Source organism: Perna viridis, chromosome 2 (genome assembly GCF_037379345.1).
Source record: "Perna viridis isolate PV_CMFRI_1.1 ecotype Kerala chromosome 2, ASM3737934v1, whole genome shotgun sequence".
Lineage (NCBI taxonomy): Eukaryota > Metazoa > Mollusca > Bivalvia > Mytilida > Mytilidae > Perna > Perna viridis.
Genome location: NC_142446.1, coordinates 39,619,627 through 39,630,633, shown reverse-complemented (window position 1 = coordinate 39,630,633; position 11,007 = coordinate 39,619,627). Strand labels below are relative to the sequence as shown.

The following is an 11,007-nucleotide window of genomic DNA, read 5'->3' as shown; positions in this document are numbered from 1 at the left end:
AGATGCAGACATTCTGTAACCTAATCATCTAGTGCAGGGGAAGTGGGCACTGATTGAAAATTATAACAGAACTTTAATGAAACTTTAATATTTTACAAATATTCATTTGGTATTTTTCTTGACACTGAATCTCAGTCTTTAAATCTGAATTTTGAACGCTGTAAATCTATTTAAAAATATGTTGTTTATACTTTTGTTGTTTGTGAAATGGAGAAGTTTTAAGATATTTTCTAAAATTTGGCATGTGCCTTTATGTTTAAAGACACGCTGGTTTGTATATAGGAAGTTTCAGAGTTATATTTAATAAAAACTTTAAATGGGGGAATGAAAACAATTTAACAAGATAGATATTAACATTAGTTGAACCTTAACCCGACAGTTTTGATTTGTCTGAATTGTGTGTGTGTGAATCTTCCCGTTAGAATCACTTTCCAATTGTTGTAACATTGTGCAAGAATACATTGCAGAGTGTGTATAAGTGAAAACATTTTTTTTCGGATATTGATTGTTTGGATTTCCCACTCCAATTATAAGAGATATGATTTTTTTCAAATTTAAAATACTTCGTTTAAGTGCTTAGACAGAGCATTAATGATGATTCATGTAGACGCAAAGCCTATTAATCACTACGTACGTGCATTTTCTGCAGGACATCACAATCTTTGTGATATACCACAAACAAACACCTTTTATAACTACTCCATCGATCTTGCCCAGAAAAGCAATTGTATACTATTCAATGGAAAGAATTCATCATTTTCTTTGAATATAACACTGTGTAAACCTATGTCTCGTCAAACTTGACGTAAATAGATAAAAACCATAAGAGGTTGAATGTAAACAGTTGAAAAATTGATAAGATGCTTATAAATAATCTTTGTACTTTGACACTATCTAAGGTCAGTTGATAAATGTAAACATGGATACAATGAAATGTACATTTACAAATTTATCGTGAAATAAACACAACAGTTATTACTAGGAATAAAAAGATTTCATGAATGAAAATGTAAGTACTTTTTATCTGTCAGAAAAAAAAGTCGATAACCAAACAAATTATCGTTTTGTCAATGTGTAGTCCACACGTCAACGGCGATTTTGCATTTAAATTTATACGGTATAATGTATAATATAGTACGTGTCTATTTCGCTGAAGTTGTAAATTTGTTCAGGTGCCAGTCGAAGACGGACTCCGGTATTGGATAATTTCTCCCGATTCATTGAAGGCCCATGGACTGTGACTTTTGAATGTATTTGTAGTCTGGAGATAGTATTTTCGCCGTTTCTCTCACGTCATTTCACATCCATAATAGGCTATTGGGCATGACTTAAATCACCTTTTGTTTTGGAGACTTTGGTTAAACATTTTACAAGTTAAGTTTGTTAAGTACAAACGATTTGACAAGTGCACACAATCAAAATGAGTTTAATTATTAATAGGAGTAACCAAAGGGGTAACATGCGTATTGCAAACCATTCATTATAACATGATTCATAAACTAGTTCTTATAAAAAATCTGCGAACTGGGTGTTTGGAAACAAAATGATAAAAAGAAACAAACAAACAAATATGGTTGTTTCTTTGAAAGTAACTCCAAATGAACATTCTGGTTTTAGCTTTTACATTACTTTCATGTTCTGACTGAAACACCTCTTCATCCTTTTTAAAGTGTTAAATCAAAAGTTATATCTACAAGATCTAAAATATGTTATGACCACGGTTATTTATATTTAAAAAAATATGAAAATTTACTAACTGAATACGAAATACCAATAATAAATATTGCAATTATTGATATGCTGTACACGTGTTTTAAGTAGTAACTTTGGAATCGAATATATTGGAAGAATTAAATCCGACAATACAAAGAATGAAGACTCAGTGTTTTAGGTATTTTGAAATTTGTTGTTAATTTTTTTTTTTTTTTTTTTGTTTTTTTTTATAAATGTGATAATTATATCGGATATATATACAGGGTCAGACAATTCTCACTACGGGGTTGGTGAAAACCCTCGCATTTTTTGTTTTATTCTTATTACACAATCTTAAAAAGTGAGCTACGACAAACTTAATAGTTCAGTAGCTTTAAAGTAATTTGATTAGTAATGTGTGATAAGTGGAAATGAGAGATCATTTGTTGATAACAACCATCTGCCATAGAAAATGTCCCATACTTTTTTTTATTATTATTTTAAAACTAGGGCATATTTATTGTATAAGTTACCTTGTTTCAATGGAAATATGTACTAAATAGATCATAAAACCATGCATCGCTCTTTTCTTTAGTGCTGCTGCGTGTACAATGGAACGATTTGAATCTTTATATCTACAAGCTTACTTATACCTGAATTACAAACAATACCATATCTACGACGAGGATCTTTAACATAATTTTAGTTTTCATATGAGAATACGTGTTGTGTTAATCATCAATGAAAATGCATCGTCTCGAATCAAATTCAGATATAAAAATAAATAATATTAGGTAAATGGTTAACAAATTCTAATACATGTAGTTTTAAATGTGTTGTCATTATTCATCCAAGATAACACTAGTGTCACATTTAGTTGGAGCAACGTTCAATGAACTTATAGAAACTTACATGACATTTTATAGTAGTGATTTATTGTTATGCACATATCTGTTTTTACCCTAATATTTAATATCAAATAATGCTGTGGGTTAAATGTGCGTGACTCAAACGATGGTCTATGTGTGCATGCATGTAAACACATATTAGGTTTACAACTGAAATTAGTTTTTACGCAAAGGAGATCACTTAACTTGTATGGTGATTGTACTCTTTTACCAAATGCTTTTGCGTATTTTTCATTATTAGAATGAGAATGATTTTGAATTGAAACTATTCTGATACCCAGATTTGACTCTAATCGAACACATAGTTTTCAGTTGCGAAAAACCTTAATCAAAGTATTGCATAAGGCCGAAGCAAACCTTTTACTTGTTTGTCGATGATGACAACAGCTGAATCTGCATTGTTTTTTTGTTTTAGCAAACTAGTGTGCAAACAAAAAGAGAAAAGTTGAATAGGTACCACTAGTACAAAAACATATCGTTAAAAACAAAAAAAATAAGATGGATGTTCAGAAGCCAAGTCCACAATTAATGTTCCATTTGTTCTTCATATATTATCACAATCTCTTATTCTCAAGTTATTGCAAATAATTAAGAATAAGTATAGATACAATTTAAATTATGAAAACTGGGATTGGTCTGTGGAAGATTCCCCCCTATTTTTTGTGTTTCACGATTTCTGAAATGAAATTTAAAAGTATCCATCAAATGAAATGCAATCGTGTATCATTTGTTTTCTTTGTCAGTGCAGGTGAAGTAAAAATGATCGAAATTGAAACTTTAAAAAGGATACATTATTTGATAGTATCCTCACGAAATGGATAAAATGGTCAACATAAAACCCACATCTCCTATGAAAAAGAAGCGGACACCAAAGATTAAAGAATTTCCCCATCCTGTGGATTCTGGATGGTCATGGATTACCTTGATAGGTATGTATTGCTACTTTAAATAGAATTATCCTAATAATTGATACACGCACCTAATAGTTTGTTGTATTATATTGTATTACTTGTGTCTTTTAACGAAAACACGACGGTTACAAGAATTATGTAATTCCCATCATGCATCACGGAAACTAATCCGTATTTCCGATTATGAATATTGATTTTTGGGTGCATTCGTCTTTTAATCTTGCTACGTTTTGCAACCTTAAAGCTATTTCATTATAAAATGCACGATTCGGTCTACAAAAGTTCCAACAACAAAAATAGGTCATGCACATCTCTCTGATAAGAAATAAAGCTTTAATACAATCATTTTCGAAGTGGCATAGCATTCATGTCAAGTTTGTATTCATTACTAAACCATTTTAAAGCATTATAAACCTAATAAAGTCTTTCTTTATTTTGAAATTGGTATTTTCCATTGTTTGAATAGACACGAGTTGATAGTTTGGGTATTAAAAGTCCTTTTTGCTTGCACAGCACTATAATAATATAAGAAATATGATTCCAACATTTTCTTAAATAGGATTCCTCGGGATGACAGTCGGCTTGAAATTTGTGACACCACGACAGCTAATTATGACAGGAGGATTTATTGGAAGTTTAGGGCTTATCATCAACACGTTTGCGAAGAGCATCTATTTTTTCATTTTATCACATAGTATAATGGTTGGTAAGTTTTTTACTCCCATACATCAATTATTAGTTGTATCTGTTACAACTACTATACAAATCTTTCAACAATTCCTCATCCTGGCACCCTCAATTTCCAATCACCTAACATAATTCAGTTGAAAACTTAACCTCAGTCAAGGGATTTATCTACTGACAGCTTATCTACTAAAAGATAATTGATATAATACTCACGATGTGGTCTTTTTTTATCTTAAGTATTGGAATGTATCAGGATTAAAAATAATGAGAAAACAAACAAAAGGAATGACACTACTGTATGTTGACACCCGCTTTAACAACTTTTTAAATCAAATCCTAAAATGGAAAACAGGATGTTCTTGAAATATGTTGAACGTGGAGTTTTTTAGCTAATCAATAAAATTGTCATGTCATTGTAATATATATACTTCTATCATTAGTTAGATGTACGCTCTACAAATGTCAAATAATGTCGCAAGCCTTATGATGTAGTATAATTTTAAAGTTTATAACTATCAAACGGCTTTAGTTATGCGATTGGCAAAAAAAAAACGTTTTAGTTCTGCTCTTATTTATATTCAAAATTACCTTATGTTAGAGTGTACAGATCTAAATTGGAGAATCTTTTCACAGGTGCTGCTATTGGTGCGTTAAATGGGCCTTGTTTATATGAACTTGGACGTTATTTCGACAAAAAGAAGAGTTTGGCAAATGGAGTAGCAATGGGTGGCATTAGTTTTGGAGGGTTTGTAATGGGTCCTTTTTCACGAATTCTCATTGACACCTATGCGCTAAAAGGTGCTTTCCTAATACTTGGGGCGCTACATTTCCATATAGTTGCGGCAGGGGCTTTGTTACGACCATCATCTTTCTATAGAATTGTTAGAAAAAGAAAACGAAAAATTAATGACGCAACGAGTCCTAATTATTCTTCCAGTGCTTCCACTAAGCACTATAAGAAGTCAACCAGAACACATGGTACTAATACTTCAGGTCATGAAAGACAACGACATTCAAGTCTTCCAGACTACTCTTGTGAAGTAAAACCTATTATTGGTAGAAAAATAAGTGATTCAAATAAATCTGAAATAGCATTACCCGAACAGACAAAGAAATTAAGCAATACAAGCCTTTCCGAAACCCAAAAAGCAGATAGGAGTCGGAAAATAAGCGACACAAATAAACCAGAAAGTACAACCCTACAGAGAAGTCGAAAAATAAGCGATCCAACTCCACCACGTTCAAGAAAAATAAGTGATAACAGAAAACCAGAAACAGTGTCTTTATTGGAAGAGAGCAATGAACAACTTGATGGATTTAGACCGCGATCGCTAACTTCTGATTCGTTTTCTCCATTGGCAAGAAAGGCTATGTTTCAACGTATGCGTTCAAGAACTGAATCTGAGGTTGTCCAAGTAGATATAGGCCCAGGTACTCTAGCAAAAAGTTCATCTCATGGAAATATAGCAAGTGCTTACAGTGACAACAGAAAAAGAGAATTTTATGTCAATAATGAATTTGTATTTGACATTTCTACAGCAGAAATTATACGTTCAATTAGTTATGATAGCATTGGAAATAAAAGCCATGGCGAAACCTCAAATTCTACCGTAGTCAACAAGGAAACAAGTGTCATCACTATTCTCAAATATGTATTTAACTACAATATATTTAAAGATCCTGCTTTTACTGTATATTTGATAGGTTATATTATAGGAAGTATAGGCAGCTTTTATCCTATTGTGTTCATTCCTCCCTTAGGGGATTCTTATGAAATCGACAAAACAAAAGTTAGTCTAATAATATCTATAACGAGTGTAATTGACGTATTTGGACGCACAGGAACTGGCATTATGGCAGACAGAGCAATTCTTGGTCTAGGACGAAAGCAAATAATGCTTATAGCTTTAATAACTTGTGGTACCATGAATTTTTTAAATACTTTCTACGACCAGTTTTGGTCTCTAACATTGTTTGCCGTTGTATATGGCATCGTAGGAGGTAGTATGTTCGCTATCAATACATCAACATTATCAGAAACTGTTGAACAAGAATGTTTCGGTCAAGCCGTCGGTTTCTTAGTTGGAGCTCAACAACTATCGTTGGGAGCAGGAGGCCCAATTGCTGGTAAGATTTAAGTTTTTAATTTAAGATGGATGTAATCGGTAGTATAAATTGTATTAAGAACGTTTTTTCAAGTATGATAATCATGATAGTAATAATGATAAATTCTCAGAAATATGTTCTCATATGCCTACATAAATTGTCAACTGGCACAGATACTAGTAGTATGAAACCAGAGGTTTGTTTCTTTCTTTTCTAGGTGCTTTCCGGGATTGGACAGGGACTTACACTACAACTTTCTATTTCTTAGGGTGTTGCAACTTCATAGGAGCACTTTTTATATTACTCCTTATTCTATATCCAAAAATAAGACAATTTCTACGAAAACCAAAACAGGACATTTCTGAAGACTCGCTTAGCTGATTAAAGAGCATAAATAGCAGTAACTTAACATCGTACACAACACATAAATAAACAAAAACTAAAAAAAAAACAATGTAAGCAACAGGTACAGGAACTGCTAAACAAATGCAGAACGAATATCGCATATAACCAATTTCCAACGAAATGACAAAAGAAAGCGTTAACATCAAAAAGATTTTTTTTTACTCTGGTAGTGTAGGTTCCGTTCTTAAAAAAATAGTTTCTACATGCAGCGGCAGGCTTCGTTCCGTCTCTTACTAACATCTCCAGACAGGCCTTCGGAACTCTCGGACACTTTTCATATAAAATGTTGTATGACAATGGAATAACGTCGCGCAAAATCATTAACTTTTTCCCGACTTTGCAAGGTTTTTGCATTTTTTTAGGCTGGCTGCAGCGTTTAGAGTGAATTTCGAACGTTAGACGCCGTTTCGGAGCTTGGAGTTTCTAATGTAGTGTCTACTTGTTCACAGGAAAAAAAATATACGAAGGAAATCATACCATATGTGGTACATGTCTAGGTGGACACACCGCTTTTAAAGTCCTGTTGAACAGATACACAATGCCTTGGGGGGAATTTCATTCAGAAATATCTACGATCGCCAATATATGATTATATAGCGATATGAATTGTCCATTGTCAATTTCTAGTATGAAACTAAAAAGATACACGTTTGACTGCTGTGTAATGGGTTTCAAATGTCATTTCGTATATGAGCCAAAATTAAAAAGTTGATAGTGACTGCGGTTACCATTCTGTTATCTTTATTTATCAACACTTAAATATTTGTCTTTTTAATCAAATATGTCAAAGCTAATGCCACGAGGACAGAGACAATAACCACACAAAAAACTACGAACTACACGGAAAAAAACAATTTGAACTATAATGAAGATGGCAGAAATTTTAGAGTATTTTCCCTTGAGATGAATTTCGATATTTCTTAAAGTCCATGTTTTTTTTTCCTTCTCAACAAATTCCTTAGCCTACATCAGTTGCTCATGTTTTAAATATTCACTCATTTCGCGTGTGTAGAATTGAAGACCAAAGAAGACCAAAGAAGTCCAAACCTTAAATAAGCTATAAACATACGGTTTTTAACTTGTTTGTGTAACATATGAATAATATGATGCATTTAAGTTGTTTCCAGAACATATATTTCGGGTTTTGGTTTCTGCGGCTGAAAACATCATATCGCAAAATGAAGATCAAAATGGAAGCATTGATGATCAAAGAAGTCCAAATCTAAACTTGGCTATAAACATACGTTTTTTTTTTAAACTTTTATCATGTAAAATATGAATAATATGAGGCATTTAGGTTGTTTCTATTACATATATTTCGGGTTTTGAGTTTCTATGGCTGAAAGAGTAATCAAGGGAACCAAGGCTACAGCGGAAATCAAAAGAATGTAATCCAGAGACAAAGACCAGACATGGCATACAAAACGAAGAACATAAAGTAACTAAAATCATACATACAAAGTAACAAAAGCAAATGAGCAACTCGGACTCCACTAAAAACTGGGAGCGTGGACCAGGTGCACCGGTAGGGTAAGCGTCCTCTGCTTTTCTAGAACCACCCGACGAGTTGCTCATAAAAAGTCAAGTCCGGGGTAGACAAAAGAGGAAAGGAAAACTATGACACGTTGAACAAATCAGTTTTCATGACACAGATGGATACACCGTAGCGATCCACGGGTTCATGATGACGACCATAAACTTCTGTAGTGATGACTTCAATCTTGTAGTAGCATAACCCTGTTCGACAAGCTTATTTATTAGAATTCTAGCGCGGTACGAAAAGTCTGCGTAGTTTCGGCAAGCTCTTGCAAAACGCACGAGTTGTGATATGAACGCTCAATACGCAGGGGCTGAAGGGATGTTGCCACAGATGAAAGGAAAGTTGATAATTCTGAATGAAAAGTCATCACGTTTGTCGTAACGTTTGAAAACATCATATCACGAAATGAAGACCAAAATGGTAGAAATGAAGACCAAAGAAGTCCAAACCTTAATTTAGCTATAAATATATATAATATTTACTTTTTGTGTAAAATATCAATAATATGATGCATTGGAGTTGTTTGCATAACATATTTCGGGTTTTGGATTTATATGGCTGAAAATATCGTATCGCGAAACGAAGACCAAAGAAGACCAAACCATCAAAACTACAATAAATATACTTATTTTTAACTTTTTAATGTTGGGTATCATCATTTCAGTACTTTTAAATACTTTATATGATATATACTTCGGTTTTGTGGACGAAATTTAAGTATCGCAACATGAAGACCGAAAATGGTAGAAATGAAGTCCTAAAGGTAGAATTCCTGATAGGTAAATACACGAAATAAGTGTGTTTATGATCAATTGTATATGAAGTATACATTTCTAGTATCCATTTAACTAATTTCATCATCTTCTTATTTATTTTTTTTTCTTGTGGTAAAAATATTGAATTAATATATTCATACAAGGGTAAAAGGAATCATGAACAAGTTCCTAACAAGGATAAAAGGTACATTGAACAGATACTTAACAAAAGCAAATTGAATCATGATCAAACACTTAACACAGGTTAACGGAATCATGAACAAATACTTAACAATGAAAAGAGAAATAGTGAACAAACACTCAACAAAAGTTTAAGGGAGCATTAAGAAATACCTGACAAGAGTTAAAGATGTCGTGAAAAAATACCAAACAAATATAAAAGGAATAATTAACAAATAAAATTAACAGAATAGAGAACAATTAACCAACCCTTAACAAGGGTAAAAGGAATCATTAGCAAATACCTAAGAATGACAAAAGATGTAATGAACAGATGCTTAACGAAGGCAAAAGGAATCATGAACAAATACTTAACAAGTGTCAAAGGAATCATGAACAAATACTTAACAAGTGTCAAAGGAATCATGAACAAACACTTAACAAGTGTCAAAGGAATCATGAACAAATACTTAACAAGTGTCAAAGGAATCATGAACAAACACTTAACAAATGTCAAAGGAATCATGAACAAATACTTAACAAATATTAAAGGAATCATCATGCAACCGATGCTTAACAAGAGTTAAGGGAATATTTAACAAACTCTTAATACTAGTAAAAGGACTGATGAACAAATACCCGACAAGAGTTAAATGAGTCATGAACACGCACTTAACACGGGTAAAAGGGATCATTCACAAATTAAATACGTAACAAGAGTTAAAGGAGTCATGAACATGAACTTAACAAGGGTAAAAGGAATCATTAACAAATACCTAACAAGAGTAAAAGGAAGCATGAATAAAACTTAACAAAGGTAAAAGGAATCATTAACAAATATCCAACAGTAAATCGTGCTAAGGTATGCAATGATTTAGGAGTGCTTATCGTTCTAAGCGGGTATTGCTGTTCTTGCACACTTTCTTTGGCCTGTTTCAACTATATAGCGGAAACTGAGATTAAAAGATCTAGCTAAACGATATTCTTTCTTTCGAATCAGATCTTTTTTTGCGATCCTATTGGCAATAGCCACAGTCAACGAACCATCCGTAGAAGTAACTGAAGTCAGCGATTTATGTGTAAAGCTCAGGAGTTTCTGAAAGCGGCGTTCTTTTTTATCCTGATTCAATTCAATCCAAGTTGGTTGCGAAATAAGCAGGTTCTCTGCCTGGCCACTCAGTTCAAAACTACCTCTCCCGTGAAGACATGATATGAGGTCATCGGCTTGGTTATATGCCAAACCCTCCAGTTTCTCAATTAGACCATGAAGCGGTAATGCTGTCCAGTAGATTTCTTGATTTATTGTCCTATTATAGGATTTATTATTATTGTTGGTCCACCTGTTAGGAATGTTCTTGTTTTTAATATGGGGAAGATAAACCTTTTCCCAGAGATCAATTAGTCTTTGAGTATATGGAATGTTGTGATACCCCATAATTTCACTTGCTAAATCATTGAACGCATTAAGGATCTCTGAAAAAATAAGACCATTGCGTAGTTTATTCAACTCTGAATCGAGCAGAGAACGGCTAATATTATGCCTTGTATTGTCCTTTAATTGCTTATAAACTAAAATGTGCATGGCCTCAGGAAAGTATTCATTTATCGCATCCACAAGACCAAATTCCTGATCTGAACCAATTAGGATAGCAGATCTGTCACAGCATTTGGTTTTCATTAAAAAAAATCTATCGTAGCTGGTTTCGTTTCCGTTCCAACTCAAAAACATCGGACCGAGTATAACAGGAGGTTGCTTGCTATTTTTGTGTTCTTGAAACATAGATTAGTGAGAAAACATGAATTGAGATTGAAAGTACGATCTA

General features: G+C 33.0%; 1 protein-coding gene across 1 annotated transcript; it reads left to right on the top strand.

Moving 5' to 3' along the window:
• Positions 1-858: 858 nt before the first annotated feature.
• On the top strand, positions 859-7,427 carry LOC148625005 (uncharacterized). The gene is made up of 5 exons (XM_088571039.1): positions 859-1,009; positions 3,344-3,529; positions 4,071-4,217; positions 4,832-6,325; positions 6,522-7,427. Exons 2-5 carry the CDS (start codon positions 3,415-3,417, stop codon positions 6,683-6,685), a joined length of 1,920 nt encoding a protein of 639 aa, XP_088427165.1. The 5' UTR covers positions 859-1,009; positions 3,344-3,414; the 3' UTR covers positions 6,686-7,427.
• The last annotated feature ends 3,580 nt before the right edge of the window (positions 7,428-11,007 follow it).

Coding starts and splice junctions, on each gene's coding strand:
- LOC148625005 (XM_088571039.1), top strand. CDS start 3,415: ATGGATAAAATGGTCAACATAAAACCCACATCTCCTATGAAAAAGAAG. Junction 3,530..4,070: donor GTCATGGATTACCTTGATAG/GTATGTATTGCT, acceptor TTTCTTAAATAG/GATTCCTCGGGATGACAGTC. Junction 4,218..4,831: donor ATCACATAGTATAATGGTTG/GTAAGTTTTTTA, acceptor ATCTTTTCACAG/GTGCTGCTATTGGTGCGTTA.